We start from the raw sequence: 16751 nt of genomic DNA on the forward strand, positions 1-16751 counted from the left end.
AGGCATGCACCACCATGCCTAGAGAAAAATAGTTTTCAACTACGGTTGGTTGAGTCCTCAGATAAGGAAACTACAGCCATATAGGGTTTGCTGCATCTCATCACACTTTTATTCTGAATTTACGTTTATAGGGATGAAACCTCAGGAAAGAAAAGACACTTCATAGTGTGGAAACAAGTGCCTTAACACACATCCCAGAACAGACATTTATCCAGAATTCTTAAATATCTGCCCACTAAATTACAAGGAGACACACAAGCCAATAGAAAAATGGATAACACATCCTAATTAACACTTTATGAGAAAAAAGATCTGGAAGTACAATAAACATAAGTTGTTCAAGCTCATTAGTCTTTAGGAAACAACAAATTAAAAGCTCAATATGAGCACACTTCATGGCCAGCAGAATGTCCCAGAAAGCATAAAAGGAGCAGGTGATTCATAGACCTCTTGCTTTCTGCAGGTGCAAACACCCTTCGGGGGATCATTCTAGAAAAGTGCTGAGAAAATGCACACAGCCTCACAGTCAACCAGCAATTTCATCCTTAGACATCTTCATGGAATAAAAATCCATGTACTTAACAGAAGACACATGCAAAAATAGTTTTAGCAGTAGGCTCATAATACCCCAAATGGAAAATAATCCAATAATCTGTCTGCCTCAGGCAAGGAAAATGTGGCACAGGCATGAAGTGTGTAAAACTGAAGAAATTGAAAAGAAACAATCCTCGAAGAATGCTGTCTGCTCTTCCAGAGGACCCAGGATCAGTGCCCAGCACCCACACGGCAGCTCACGGCTAATTGTGACTCCAGTTCAAGGGGACCTGGCATGCTCACATAGACATGCAGGCAAAAGACCAATGCACACAATAATAAATAAATTTTAAAAAATGAACATCAATAAAATTCAAAATACATGTATACAAATGTGTATACAAATATGAGATTGAAATAATGTATTGCGTCGGTTAGGGTTTCTATCACTGTGATTAAAAACAAAACAAACAGACAAACCATGACCAAATGCAGCTTGGGAAGAGCAAGGCTGTCATACAGCTTAAAGTCCGTTATCCAGGGCACTCGGCAGGAGCTCAAGGAGGAACATGGAGACCTGGATTGATACAGAGAAGGAATATTGCCAGTTTTCTTGCTCTCCTGGCTTTCTCGGTTTTCTATGTATATACTCCCAAACCACTGGTCCAGAAATGACACTACTCACAATGAGTTGATCCTTCCCACCTCAATCTTTAATCAAGAAAAATGACCACAGGCTTACCTACAGGTCAGTCTTATGGCAGCATTTTCTCAGTTGTGGTTCCCTCTTCCCATACAACTCTAGCTTGTGTCAAGTTAACAAAGACAAACAGGGCATATATGTGATTTAATTTTTATAACTCAGAGGGACCCACAAAACTAATTTGCTTTAAAGGGAGACAAGAAATCTTTGTAGTGTAGATTGTGACCAGCAGGGGACACCAAAGAATCTCTGCAGTCTAGTAAGTTTCTCTCCTCTCCCCCTCTCTCTCTCCTCTTTCTCTCTCTCTCTCTCTCTCTCTCTCTCTCTCTCTCTCTCTCTCTCTCTCTCTCTCTCTCTCTCTCTCTTTCCCTCCTCCCCCCCTCATGTTCCTTAAATTAGCATTCTGTTCAGCAGACCCTGGATTCATGAGACACTGTGTAATGGCATTCAGTGACAATTCAGTGGAATTGAGATTGGAACAGTGTGAGTTACAGTCTTTGTAAGGTAGAGAATAAAGGAGAAATAAAACCACCTACAGACATATTAGACAGTGACTTTGTGTTCCGGGTAAATCATATTCTTGGGACACACTGAACAGAAAGAGAGCATAAAAATTGGACATTTGACAGTTTATATTTAACTATTTCAGTGAGTCCAGCCAAGTAGACAAATTGAACCACAATGGCTAGACACTAATGAATGACATAGTTTCAAAAACAAAACAGAAAAAAAAAAAAACCTAAGTTCTTCTGGCCCCAAAACCTTTTAACAGGAGTGGTGGTGTGTAAGTGTCAGTCCAGCTGCTGCGTCGAGACTCTGTCCACTAATTGCAAGGTCTAAATGGCCCATTTATTTTCATAGACTGAGGTTTCCTGTGTAGCCGTATCCACTTCTCTTTCTGATGTTCCAATCGTTCGATCTCTAGAAACAGCTTGTACACCTTCAGAGCCCTGTGCACATCTTCTGGGTTTGAGAGGCACTGCAAGAGTTGTGTGCCTCTGCTCACTATTCTGCAGTCTTCCAGGACCTCCTAAAGGTAATTTAAAGAAATAAGTAGGGAAGGACACAATCTGAGAGGGATTCTTGGCAGAGTGAGGTTGAAATCATTGATAGATAGAGAGACAATCAGGAGAGACTTTGCATCCTAATAGATTTTCATATGCAGGCCACATCACCAGGAAGAGAGGTGTGTGTGTGTGTGTGTGTGTGTGTGTGTGTGTGTGTGTGTATTTTTAGATAGGGTTCAGAACCCAGGCCAGACGTGAACCCTGGACCCTTCTGTGCCCTCCTCCTCATTGCTAGGATTATAGGTATCTGACACTACAGCTGGCTCTTGAAGAGCAGGAAAGTATAGCTGAAGAAAAGATACAGAGCTGCAAGGGGATTCAGAGCACCCCACAAGAGTAGGTGAGGGGGAGTCCTGTGCATGATCCAGAAGCTGAGCAGAAGTGTACAGAGCATAAACCCGTAAAGCTACGGTCAGGGCACTAGGTCCAGGAAACCTTCAATTCTCAAGTTCTGTATCCAGCCACAGAGCAGAAAAACCTACTCCTTCCAACTCACCATGATGCTACACGGTTATAAGTGTGAATCTGGCCAACTGGGCACCCTTGCAGGAGTCAGGTGACACCATCATAGATTGTGGGAGAGCCTTGGGGGAAAGGCCACTGTAACGAAGGGTGAAATCACAGAGATTTCCTGAGTTGTTCCACTCACCATCTTACAGTTGGGTATCTCAGGGTACCACGTTCTGTTCAAACAAATGATGTTTGGGGAACCAACTATGGTATATCCAGGATCACACTGAATGGTGATATTTTCCAGTTCAGCATAGATAGCTTTCTCCACAGACAGGTTTCCATTTATGACCATTGGTTTGAGACACACACCTTTCATGGTACTCTCAGTTGAGTTTTCTTCTTCAAAGGGGCATCAAATTGAATTAGACAATGAAAATCATGAGAAACGTTGTACATACTTGTAGTCAGGTTCTGCAAAACTTATTAATTTCAATGATAACTATAATAGTCCTGATATCTGTTGAGAAAGACTATATGTATCTATCTGCCAATTTTTCTTACCTTGTAAATTTTATTATTATACCTCTATGAATTAGTTTCAGTTGTTACTAACATTTTGCTAACAAGGAAACTGAGAATGTTAATAAATTCCTAAATCTCCCTGTAGCTTGCCTTGCATTTCTTTCCACAGCCTCGATCTCATGCATGATGCTAGGGATGCCCCTTTCATTGTCCTCTCCTCTTAATGGTCCAGAGCTCAGTAGAAACAGTGGCCCCGTTGCTAGCACAATGGAGAAGGAACCAAGGACAGTGAGAGGCAGTCATATCTCACTCCTCATCTTCGTTCTCTATTAGCTTAGCAACCAGGGGCATCATCAGCTCAGGAAACGAACAGGCATGGAAACATGGCGGTCATCATAGAAATTCAGTGCAAGTTTGCAACCCTTCATGAGCTATGAACCCTTGAGATTCCTTGGAATCTTGGAAGGAAATAAAGGTTGATGTGGAAAGCTTACCAAGGGCACAAAGAGATTCTCGAACCTAAGTTATCAAGTCTAGTTTCTAAGTACTCTAAAAAGATATCCGATAACTGAGTCACAGTGGCTGTTTCTGGTAATGGGCTATCTATTCTTTTAGGGCTCAGAAAGGGAACCAAAGTTCATTTTTAATGAGTTTTCTTTTGGTCAACTTTTTAAAAGTTTACCATTCCTATCTTAAATATTACCAGATAGATAGATAGATAGATAGATAGATAGATAGATAGATAGATAGATAGATAGATAGATAGAAGGTAGATAATAGAGAGAGATAGTAGATAGGTAATATAGAGAGATAGATATTATATAGATAGATAATAGATTACATAGATAGATAATAGATTACCTAGATAGATAATAGATTACATAGATAGATAATAGATTACATAGATAGATAATAGATTACATAGATAGATAATAGATTATATAGATAGATACTAGATAGATAGATAGATAGATAGTTAGATAGATAGATAGATAGATAGATAGATAGATAGATAGATAGATAGATAGATGATAGATAGATAGATAGAACAATTTAGGTAGGCTTTGATCAACAGGAAATATTTCTGTTATTTTGTAACTCTGTCTTCCATAAATTGCTAATGAACCTGGTATGACAGTAAGGAGCCAAAGGTATCCAATGAAAAGACATGCAAGACACACAGCAAGTTCAACCAAAACATGCCTTCCGATGCACTCATACATAGATGCCTCACAGTAAGAGGGCATCTGTCTATTATTTTCTGGTGTACTCTGGGTAGTCTACAGAGAAGTAAGCTTACTTAGGTTCTGATTCATGGAAATCTAGAGGAATGGGGGTTTTGTTTGGCTCCTTCATACTTTGGTGGTGAGTGTAAAAGAATAAAGCATCCAGAGAGAGCAGAACAGACAGCTCACTTCTACTACAGCCCACCCTGGCATAGCAGATCCCTCCCTCAGGACTAACACGTAATCTACTCACCCAAAGGGTTCAACTGACGCCTTACTTTATAATGCTACTGCATTAGGGCTCAAACACAGGAACTTTAGTACAGGGGATGTATTTAAATAATACCCTTCCACCTCTGAACGTTAACAAGGTCATGTCACTCACACCAAAAATGGAACCTCATTCCATACAAACAGCTACAAGGCTTACTTGTTCCAACTGGAAAATAGTTAAGTCCAGACCTCATCTGAGACTCAAGGAATGGCATGACCTGAGGCCAATCCCCCATCTCCGAGCCTGTGAAATCAGTTTCTCTACTTCAAACATGGTACCTTAGGACTGGCAGAGTGAAGACATTCTCAACCAGGAAGGAGAAACAGGTGTGAAGAAGGAGACATGAGACCAAAGGAACACTAAACTTCAGCAGGAAAATGCATTGAATTTTTCTTTTTTTAATGTTCCCCAATTATGTACAAAGGAAGCATTTTCCTTGTGACATTTGTATACAGTCTGGCTGATCATCCCCCCAATTACTCCCCTCTACTTCTGCTCTCCCTTCCCATTTGTACCCTCCACCCTTGTGTCTTCCATTTTCTGGTCATGGGTTCTATGGCCTCCCTTCCTCCACTCTGAGAGCCCATTTTCTCTTTTACTGGGCACCTTAGCAGTTTTCTGGCCACTACTCAGACTCACTCGCTTACAAATATAGTAAATGACAAGTTTCAGCAACATGGGAAAGACCACACACCGCATGTGTCAGCAACATGGGGAAAGACTGCACGGAGCATGTGTTTCTCTGAACCTGTTATCTCACAGCAAAATTTTCCCAGTTCTTTGCTTATATGCAAGCATCTTTTCACTATCTGTTCGTCTGCTGGTTGTCATCTCGGCTGATTCTGTTGCTCTGTGAATCAACAAATGTGGGCGTGCAAGTACCTCATGTAAGATATGGACTCCTTTGAATATATGCCTGGAAGTGATATAGCTTGGTCATATAGTTTTTTTTTTAATGTTTTAAGAATCTCTACTAGTTTCTACTCACATTAATAGTGAGCAAGCTTTCCTCTTTCTCTACAGCCTCACAAGCATCTGTTTTCATGTTTTCCTGATGACAACCATTCTGATGGGCAAGACGAAATCTCAATTTCCATTTGCATTTCCCTGATGCTGAACAGTTTTTAAAATATACATTGTCCATCTGTATTTCTTTTAGAGCAATCTTTTCTGCTGCACCCCCAAAGTCTGCAGGATGAGGTTGGTTGCAGGAGATGACCCATCATCTTCTGAGTGTGCTGCACTAGAACAGGTTCCCCTGCTCTGTGGGACAATATTGGGACTGGAATGATGACTAGCACTGCAGACTTCTCTGCCCAAAGCTGTGCCTACAGGTTTCTGTGGCACTGTTCTCTGTTTGGTGGATTCAGACAGGCTGTGTTTAGCCTTTGTCAAGCCCCTCTCCACCATTTCCATGGTCCTACAGTCCAAATTTCCTCTTCCATAAAAATGGGGAAGGGGGAATTTGTACCCTGGCAATCTCCCAGATCTCTGGGATCTCTCAGATCTCTCAGATCCTCCTACACTCTTTACAGTGTATGTCTGCCATCTCCTGTAGCTGTGACATTTCTCATCTGGCTTGGCTTTACTGTAGCACAGACTGTCTGCAGCTTTACAGCTCTCCTCATAGCAGATCTGTTGTATCTTTCAGGACACTTCCTTGGTGGAACTCTTCTCCACAGAAATCATTTAGCATGGCATGTGCTAGCTAGCTTCTCTGCGAAAAGCCCAATGTAGGCTTTATCCCTGTTTTCTCTTGTTTCTATATTGGTAGTTTCTTCTCTTGACTTTCTTTTACTTAATCGTGTGTGTGTGTGTGTGTGTGTGTGTGTGTGNGAGAGAGAGAGAGAGAGAGAGAGAGAGAGAGAGAGAGAGAGAGAGAGAGAGAGAGAGAGAGAAATAGAAAGGGAGTCATGAGAGGGAAGGAATAGTTCTTAAGATAGGAGTAAAGATAAAATAATATATTTGTGACATGAAAGCAGAGCACAGTGGGAACACTCTCAGCGGAATGAATAGAAACGTAGGTAGCAGGGAGAGAAGGGAAGTAGGGGAGAAGAATAAATTAGAACAAAGAATATGGTACAAATGTATTAAAGTGCCAAAATGAAACTCATTGGTCTGCATGTTAACCTTAACAATTAATGAAAACAGGAAAATCCAGATACATACATATATACATACAACACACACACACACACCAAAATAGAGATGCTACCTCCCAGGATGCTGGTCAGTATCTCTGTGTAGCTATGAGATTAATAAGGACAACACATGGGGCCGGTATGGTTATGCTATTCAGAATTAGTCCCACCAAACCATTTGCATAGTATTTGTATAATGTACTTTTTTGTGTGTATCTTTAGATTAGTGGACTAGGTGTCCTGCAAGGCCAGAGGCAAAACAATCCAATCAGTAGACACCAAAGCCAGGCACTGATCTTAGACACCAAAGCCAGGCACTGATCTTTAAGCTATTGCTTTCGTCATGTTTTCTCTGGGCTTCTTCAATTTCTGGGGAAGCTTGGATGAGGGGAAATGCTACCATAATTGTGTGGCAATAAGCTGTGGTCATGATGAAGAGCCAAAGTGTCTGGTACATACTGGCCAGGAAATAGGATATCTGGAGCCCAAGATAATCACTGGAGTATCTCATGAGTTCCACCCAGGGGGATTATACCGAGTAGGCAATTGTGAGACATGAAGAAGTTCCCATCATGAATAACGGCTAGAAATATCACATCTGTCAAAAAAAAAAAAATCCAAGCCTATGCAAGTGCTGACTGAAGGAACTATAGGCTGAGCAGTAGTGAAATCATGTTAATCACATAAATTACAACCCTCAGAGCAGAGATAGGTAACTTCTTTAACTCTCCTTTACAGAGATCTTTAAGACTATGGACGGCTACTATTTTTTTCCCATGACTATTTCTCATCTCTCATGACAATCCCAATTAACTACTAGATCCCAAGTTATCTTCTTAAACTTTGTTTTTATATTAACCCCAAATCAACTACTCCATCCCAAGTTACCATCTGTAACTCTGCATTTATATTAACCCAAACTATGGCACACAATAGACTCTGTCATGTTGAAGGAACCATTCATAGTAAGATATTAACATTGCTCTATGGTAATATTTTCAGTGTCTTACCATGACCAAATAGATAGGTTTTGTTTGTCACATTGGTTTCTGATATGTTTGGGAAGGTGAGAAGAGCAAGACGGTTTTGCAGGCCTGAGTCTGAAAAAGAAAATGAAAAATCTGATGTCAGCCACTAGGACCCAAGTCTTCCTTCCCATCCAAAACAAAGTCACCCATTGTTTCATTAATTATATAAGCCATTCTTTCCCCCTGGATGGACAAATACAAAGACTTATGGGATAGTCTTTTACTTTACTAATAATTTAATGTATTTAACAGATAATACATGCAGAAACATTAACAAAATGAGATGCGGAAGGATCTTATTCAATGTGTTATGTCCCCTGGCAAAAGCTTTTGTAAGCCCTCCTGTCAGTACACCTTGGTCTACAACTCTTATCAGAAGCTTTGATGGTGCCAAGGTAACTGTGATCTTCTATATAGTAACATTGGATGAACAATTGTAACTCACTTCTTTTTAAAAAGTTGCTCTTCGTAGAACGACATAGAATCCCTTGAGCTATCTGGAAAAGGATGGTGACACGTTCCCTTAGTATTCTTACCTGTCTGACAAGATGGTATTGCGGGGTCCCACTTTCCATCTGCTTGACATGAACTCCTTCCATCCGTAGACACAGGGTAAGAGCCTTCATTACAAATGTAGAAAACATAGTCTCCGTAGGCATAGATGCATGTGCCAGTGAAATCTCTCCTTTCACTCACAATTTTGATTTTCTCCATATCTGGTGTTGGGCAACATATCCCTGTGAGATTAAAAGAGGGGTGTACATGTTTCAGCCTGTGGGAAAGACACCGTTGGCCAAAGTTCCCACTCTACCTATGGAAGACATTAATAATTAAGCTCATGGGATTAGGATAGAATGTTATTTTCAGAGAAGAGGAAGACTTATTCAGCAGGGCATAAGGTTTCAGTTGAAAAAAATTCTAGAAATGTTCAATGCAAACCAATACAGAAATACAGTTAACAATAATAACGCTACGCATTGATTGACAAAGTACATTTAAGTTTTAGTGTTGATAAACATGATTTGGAAGGAAAAAAACAGAAGAAGCCTTATCAAGATGGCATAAATAAGTTTTTATTTGGTCAAACATATTGTTTATTTTTTCTATTTCTATGATAAGATACCATAGCCAAGTCAACTTATAAAAGAAAGAGTTTAATTGGACTTTTGTTTTTTAGAGGGTTAGAGTCTACGATGGCAGAGTGAAGGCTTGGTAGTTGAAGCAGCAGGTGCGAACTCATACTTCAATTTATAAGCGGGAGGCAGAGAGCACACTGGGAATTATGTCTTTTGAAGCCTCAAAGCCTTTCCCCAGAGATGCACCTCCTCCATCAAAGCCACAACTCCTAATTGTTCCTAGACAGTTCCACCAACTGGGGTCCAACTGCTCAGACGTAAGTGCCTGTGGGCATCATTCTTACTCAGACATGTATACCTAGAACCACTATTCATGCATAAAAAGTACCTTCCCAAAGGGTAGGGGAGTCTGGTGAGAGGCCTCAATGATTCGTATAAGCCTAGTCAAAAAAATAAAAAAAGAGTGCCTTGAAGAAGGTAAGAAGGAAAGGGTTGCATGTGACATTGATGTTAACTCCTGCCTCACCCCAGTTCCCAACTCAAAGCACTGCAATAAGGAAAGAAGAAAAGGAAGTAGACACAAGTCTTAGAACCAGTATTGCTTCAGTGGCCATCACTGGACAGAGCTCCAAGACCCTTACTTCTAGGTTAGTGTCTAAGGACATAATCTCCATAGACAAAAGAAAATCTGTGACCCCTGAAGGACAAACATATAGGAATCTTCTTTCTGTTGCCTGTTATGGTATGGGCCTAAGGACAAACTCTCAAAGGTCTGTTCAGGTGTAAGCTTCCTGTGGGACCTAAATTACTATCAGATTTAGTGACCAAGACATAGATTGTAATTTCCTCTCCTCAACCTCAAGCAACTTTAACCTTCAGTCAAGAAAGATTCCATCTGCTGAAGGTAGGGTAAGGAAGTAAGCTTGAGACTTTACTTTGCAACTCCTGCTATGGTAAAACCCAACATAGGGAGAACACAATACTCCTTGACCAAAGGCTAGTACCCAAGGTTAGACCCACTACTACCAAGATACCAGGTGGAGACACAAACAAGGCTTGGGTAGGATATTCAATACAGATCATTTCTGGTAGGTTACTGCACTCTCTGGCCAAAAGTGGGCAAGAGCAGGCAGGTATAAAAGATGGCGTCTTGGTCTTGGCCTTGATCCTGTGCTGTGCTGATTATGGCCATCAATAGACTCCAGGACAATCCAGTCACTCCTTGGCCACGTGACCACAAGACTGGTTGCCTCAGACATAATCTGTGGTGCCAAGCTACAAACCAGTGACTCTACATGAGGATTCTCGGTCTGTTCCAGGCAAAACCCAAGTCTTCAGGATATATTATGAAGGGACTACACTCTTTAGCACCCTCAGCATCTATCCTGAACATCACAGTAACTGCAGATTTGTGACAAGGTTGGGCTTGAAGTACTCCCCTACCCCGTAATTTCTAAAACACTGCTAGACTCAGTTCCTGGCTTATGGCAAAACTTGACTTGGGATGTTAACTAGTATTGAAATACTAGCCATAACCACTGATTCAAAGAATGTGATGAGCATCTTGAACTTGCTCTGCAGTTCCGGCAGGTCTTCAACTTGTGGTCTGCCTGCCTTCAGTGAGGAAACTATATATTTAAGAAATGTACACATACAGAGATACATCTCTGGACACACATGCCTTATGACATTAAAGTCATGAGGAGAGAGAAAACTGATAATAGTTGAACCATTTATAAGTACACTTTTATCAAAGAGAGGAACAGAACCAGAGGCTTTTCCTAACACCAGTTCTCAGGTTACACAGGAAAGTTGAAGCAAGAGGAGTTCTCTTAAACTCATTGTATAAGATGCTGGTTTCAGAGTCAGACAAACACACAACAAAAAAGAAAGTTACAGACTAGTATTTCTGAAAATTCTTCAACAAAATGCTATCAACCCAGACCTAACAGTACTACTATCATTGTCTATTGAGAGTCTCAGCTATGGTAGCAAGCAGATCAATAAACGCAATATACCATGTTAATATAATGAAATTAATAAACATAAGTATATGGATAAAAACATTCTTGATAAGACTCAAAACACCTTCATGTAAAAATCCCTGAGAAAAATAAACATAAAAACAATATGCCACATGCAATACACCCAGAGCCAACATCGTACCAAATGGGTAAAGCTGGACTATTTCGCTATAGGATCTGGAATAAAACAAAGATATTAATTTTTACCATTTTGAGTCAAGATAGTACTGGAGGTCCTAGTCTCAGCAATCTAGCAAATGAAAGAAAAAATTTTAGTGTAAATTCAAAAGAGGAAGTCATCACTGTTTACAGATGACATACATGGAAAAATCCCAATGGCTCAATTAAGAAAGTATTAGTAATATTAAGTAAATTGTAATGTTTAATATTGTCAACTTGTTGAGCTCTGTAATCTCCTAGGAGATAAATCTCTACTCATGCCTGTGAGAGACTAGATAAGGTTAGGCTTTGGGCATGTCTGGGAATTATCTAGATTAGGTTAACTGTGATAGAAAGATACACCATGGATATGGGCAACATCATTCTTTCCCAGGCCCTGGGAGATAGGTTGGGAACTAGCAGAGAACAAGGTTCTCTGGTCTCTGCCTGTGGATGCTATGTGGTTGACTTCCCTGTTGAGGTGTGGTCTTTGCTATGTGAAATACTGGTTGCTTCCAGAGAACACTCTGCAGGTAGACCCAGGTGACTTCACACTATGTGACCCCGCCCCCAAGTTATCCCTGATTGATGAATAAAGATGCTGGCAGCCTATAGCTGGGCAGAAGAGAGAGATAGGTGGAGTTTTGGTTCCAGGCTTGGGATCAGAGGAGAACCACCAGGAGAGAGAAGAAGGTGGAGAGAAGAGAGAGTTGCTATGGGTTAGGAATCAAGAAAGCATGGCTATGAGGACTGGCCAATTGGAGTTAAGAGCAGCCCAGATAAAACATAGTAGTAACTCGGGGTTATTGATGGGAAATGGGTTTTAATAGCATAGAGGGTAGATATCTGCCCAGCATTAATGCTAATAGAGGCTTATTATAAGTATAAAGGCCACACGTCTCTTTCATCTGGGAACTGAATTGTCAAAGGTGGTGTTTCAGAAGCCTCTGGTTGAGATTAAATATTTATTACATCACTTCCCCTATACCTGGAAGCTAAAATTAATCTTTCCTAACTCCCTGTGTTGCTTTCATCAGGTCTTTTTTTTTCAGCAATCAGAAAATAAAATATGATTTGTACTAAGTAGGGTGGTTGCTGCTTTACTGTGAGCATATATTCTTTAGGTTTTAGAACAGGTTTAAGGAGGGACATGGAAAAATTTGGGCCATCAGATGCAGATCCCTCTAAACACAACTTAAAGAAACATTATGGTGGGGGGGTTGCAAAACCAGAATGTCAGATGTGGACTCTGAAAGCCAGTTTAAAGTTTCAGAGAGGAACATCGAACAACCCTGTTGGGAATGGACTAGAATCTGGCTTCATTCTGCCTGAGAACGTGAGTATTGTTGAACACACAAGTAGTCAACTAGTATCTCTAGGAAAGGAAATTTTAAGACATATTAACGTTAAATCTATGACATGATTAATTCTCAGAAACGCGTGCAGAAGTTTAAAAGTGCAGACAAGGAGAGTGCACATAGCAAGACACCTACAACTGTTTAAAAGAAACCCCACTGCTTTTGCTGGAACAGTGGGAAAGACTCCTTGGAACCAAGACTGCACCCATCAAAGGAGACAATTTGTGAAAACCCAAATTGATGTGAAAGCAGAGGCTGGATATGACAGTGCAGCTGCAGGGGTTCCCTGATCTAAAACGACTGCTTAGGAAGGTGAGTCTGTAGATTCATCCAGCAAAGCAACAGAGCTCACAAGAGCTGTGCTCCAACAGGTCATGCTCCATCCCCAACCAACACCATCCACATGACCCTTGTTTAAAAAACATGAAAGATGCAAGATTTGTTGAGACGTTTCAGATAGCCATTAAGACCAGTCAGTATGTAATAGGGTTAGGTCTCTGAATGGAGTTCATGAGAGGTCACTGTGTGAAATTGTGAAGGTGAAGACTTTTGGAGTCCAGAGGACTCGCGTTGTGCAATGTGTCCCAGATGCCAGACATAGAGCTGAGAGATTCAGTGTTTTTACTACTGGGTTTCAGTCTCACTTTAATCTAATATTTCCTTTCTATATCTCTGTTCTTCCATTTAGAATGGAAATGATTGCTATGAGCCATTGAATAGTAGAACCACGTACCTTATATTTTATTTTATATTTTATATTTTATTGTACTGAGGTTCACAGTTAAGCAACTGCCTGGATTCTGTACTTAGACACTTAGACAGTGTTGAAGCTGGAACTGTTAAAGATGATGGGATTTTTTTTCCTTTTTTTTTTCTGTTTTTCTCTAAATTGGGAATTTTATTTGTTCAGTACTCCAAATAGGATGCTAGCACTGTCATGACAAATATACAGAAATATGAAGATCAGCAACCAACAGTAATGTAGTTTAGGAAACTTTAAAGGGAATCTCTTCAATGTTGTGACAACATACTCCCAAGAATCTCTTCTTCAGTTAGTCATACATTTCAAGAAAATAAAGGGTTATGAACTTAAGTGGAAGTCAGCTTGTGAATCCTTAAAAATAAAACTCCAACTCTATAATCCATGCCAAGTAAACTTGTAACTAAGTTTCCAAGTAAGCGCAAAAAGCAGTCAGTGACCTTTTTTGCTTAACCAGTCAAGAAGAATGGTTACTACAGTCCAGCAGGCAGGCTGTTGGGCTGACTCATCTACAGCAGTGAACTAGAGTTCAAATTGTGCTAACCGCTCATCATTAGTATGGCGCACTTTGCTCCATGATGTGTTTGAATGTCAAGACATATCACAATTTGTTACAGAAACACACTGATAACTACCTCTCTCTCTCTCTCTCTCTCTCTCTCTCTCTCTCTCTCTCTCTCTCTCTCATATATATACACATATATATATGTATATATACATATATATATATATATATATATGTATGTATATGTCAGGTTTATACTTCCACATACAAAGACAGGTCCTGGGAAGGAATTTATAGGAAGTAGTCTGGGGTGAGCTGGGTCACATGAGGCTCTCTACGACGAGGTGCTGGGTCAAAGAAAAGAATATTTTAAAGTGTCATCTAATTCCATGATAGCAGCCTGGGTGCACTAAAAATGGTAACCACATTCTGATCACGGCACCAATTATATCCTTCCATTACAAGCTGGTGAGCATGAGACACCAGTGTGAGACCATTGGCATGGCTAAATGTTTCAGAAATATCTTGTCCAAATGTGTAGCCAGCCCCAGCTCCATGGTCATCTGGATCTGACCGTAAGAGATCATACATTGATTCCTGTGGAATTTCTTGTAAGTGATCCAGGACTCTTATGTGATTCAGTGTATCTATGGATGGAGAGTGGCCACCGTGGAGACAGAATATCTGTCCATCTACTAAAGATGTAAGTGGAAGATAATCAAAAAGATCTGTAAAATATTTCCACACGTTGGCATTTCCATACTTTCGTAGGCATTCATCATAAAAGCCACACATTTGTGTGATCTATTGGCTTTCAAGATTTCCTCGCAATACTGTGATGCGCTCTGGATAGTGCACCTTTAGCGCTACCAGAAGAGTCACAGTCTCAGCAGAATAACTATGAATAGTCAGCCATGAATAGTTTGAATCTGGTGATTTTCCACCAATTCCACATATGGTAACAGGACAGGGAACCGCTTGCACATTTGATTCTTTTGTTAAAACTTCCTTAGCTTTCTTGCTCAGCGTCCACACTTGGTTCTCCTTCAGCTGCTTACACTCGTTCAGCTGCTCCACCCCCTGGTCCAGTTCCCTTGGTGGACGCAGTGTCATCCTTGGCTGCAAGCTGCGGGTCCCTGCTGCCGACCCCGGCGGGACCACCGAGCCTCAGAGAGCACAGCCTGCACCCTGCCCAAGCCCAGCGGGCAGGCGCGGCCCGGGCCTCTGGGAGCGCCCGCCCCACCGGCCCCGGGCCACGCGCCCAGGGCGCAGCGAAGGGCTCACAGCTCAGAGCCGCGCGGCTCGGGGAGGCTCCAGCTGGCCTGACCGGCGCCCGCAGGTTTCTCCGCGCTCTGGCCACGGTTCTCTCCTTTTCTTTTCTTTTTGAGATTATAATATAATGACACCATTTCTCCCTTCCCTTCCCTCCCTCCAAATCCTTTTTTGCTCTCTTTCAAATTGTGCGCGCGCGCGCGCGCGCGCGCGAGAGAGAGAGAGAGAGAGAGAGAGAGAGAGAGAGAGAAGAAGAAGAAGAAGAAGAAGAAGGAGGAGGAGGAGGAGGAGGAGGAGGAGGAGGAGGAGGAGGACGGGGGGGGGAGGGGGGGGGAAGAAGAGGAGAGAGATTTTTCAAGGGATAACCAATCGGTTGTTCTTCCCTGAGAACTCTGTCTTGCTCTCTCAACATTCCTTATTTAACCAGAGTTCTTTGTTTAGGGTTGAGGCCGCATGGGCTTTTTTCTATGCCTTTTGCCATGTCCGTTGGAATTGTCCTTGTTCAGTCTGTGTTTAGGCAGTCATGTTGGTGAGACTTGTACAGGTGCAGCTTCTGACATTCCTAGGCGACACAATCTCACAGCACAGTCCCTGATCCTCTGGCTTTTATAATCTATCCACCCCGTCTTCTGCAATGTTCCTTGAGACTTAGGCGTGGGTGTGTTTTGTAGAAATATTCATTAGGACTGGGCTCAACAGCCCTGCATTTTTATTGGTTGTGCTTTTCTATAAAGTTCGGAATTTGTGTTTTGAGGTTACCATGAATGTATGGGGGCAAGGGCTAGAAGCAGATTATAGGTTAAAATTAATATGCTTGGGCTCCAGTGAGAAAGCTCAGAGGTTAAAGGCTCTTGATGCACATGCCCAGTGAACTAAATTGAATCTCTGGAACCCAGGGGAGCTGATTTTTCCCCTCCACCTTTAGATGGGTTCCGGGATTTCAACGCAGATCGCCAGGTTTGTGCAGCAAGAGCACACATACCAAAGTGCTGCAAAACAGAAAGAAAAAAAAAAAAAAGCAGTCAGGAAAAAAACCCTTGAAATAATCATCAGTGTAAACAACATTAAAATTCAAGATGAAAATAAAGCAAAATGGAATAAAATATATTGTGATTAAAGAACACGATTGTCTGTCTAGACTTGTATATGCATACAACATATTCCCAAATATTAAGGTGAATGTATAGCAGGAGACAGATAAAGGACATGCTATCATCAATATATTTTCACTGAAGGAGACTATAGTATCCATTGGGGAGATGAGCATGATAGTGAAAATCTAAAGAACCAAAAAAGATTCAACGTCAATTATCTATCATTTAAGCTAGTTTGATTTCTTACAGTGAGAGAAGTAGCAGTAATAATCACGATGGTGATAGCTACATGATAGACTTGTGTAGAACTGAAATGTGCAAAAAGCAGATTTAAATCGAGTAGAAGTAAATCAGGGCTCTAAGTCTTTCTATTACCTTGAAAGAGGTAAAGGCGTTACCTTGCATTACATTGAAAACACATACTATAATTTTTATTGCACACTAAATTAAATAAAAGGTGTCTGTGTGTGTGTAGAAAAAGAGACAAAGGGAGAGACACACAAAGAGAAGAGTAAAGAAATTACTAATTCAAAAGAAGTCAAGGAGATGACAATA

The 16751-nt window shown here is 41.1% G+C and overlaps 1 protein-coding gene and 1 pseudogene across 2 annotated transcripts in view; both read right to left on the reverse strand.

Annotated features, from left to right (window-relative positions):
- Positions 1 to 1847: 1847 nt before the first annotated feature.
- LOC110293221 (zona pellucida sperm-binding protein 3 receptor) overlaps positions 1848 to 16751 on the reverse strand; it is a 46107-nt gene continuing 31203 nt past the window's right edge. Inside the window, exons 9-12 of one of the 2 annotated variants that reach the window (XM_021161090.1) lie at positions 8485 to 8685; positions 7931 to 8020; positions 2954 to 3156; positions 1848 to 2267 (exon numbers count right to left, since the gene is read on the reverse strand). In XM_021161090.1, coding sequence (XP_021016749.1) covers positions 2061 to 2267; positions 2954 to 3156; positions 7931 to 8020; positions 8485 to 8685 — 701 coding nt within the window. In that variant the 3' untranslated portion in view covers positions 1848 to 2060. The remainder of the gene's footprint in view (positions 2268 to 2953; positions 3157 to 7930; positions 8021 to 8484; positions 8686 to 16751) is intronic. The other variant, XM_021161083.1, reaches the window with a different exon arrangement.
- Positions 14122 to 16601, reverse strand: LOC110309103 (annotated as a pseudogene).

The sequence above is a fragment of the Mus caroli genome, chromosome 1, assembly GCF_900094665.2.
Source record: "Mus caroli chromosome 1, CAROLI_EIJ_v1.1, whole genome shotgun sequence".
NCBI lineage: Eukaryota > Metazoa > Chordata > Mammalia > Rodentia > Muridae > Mus > Mus caroli.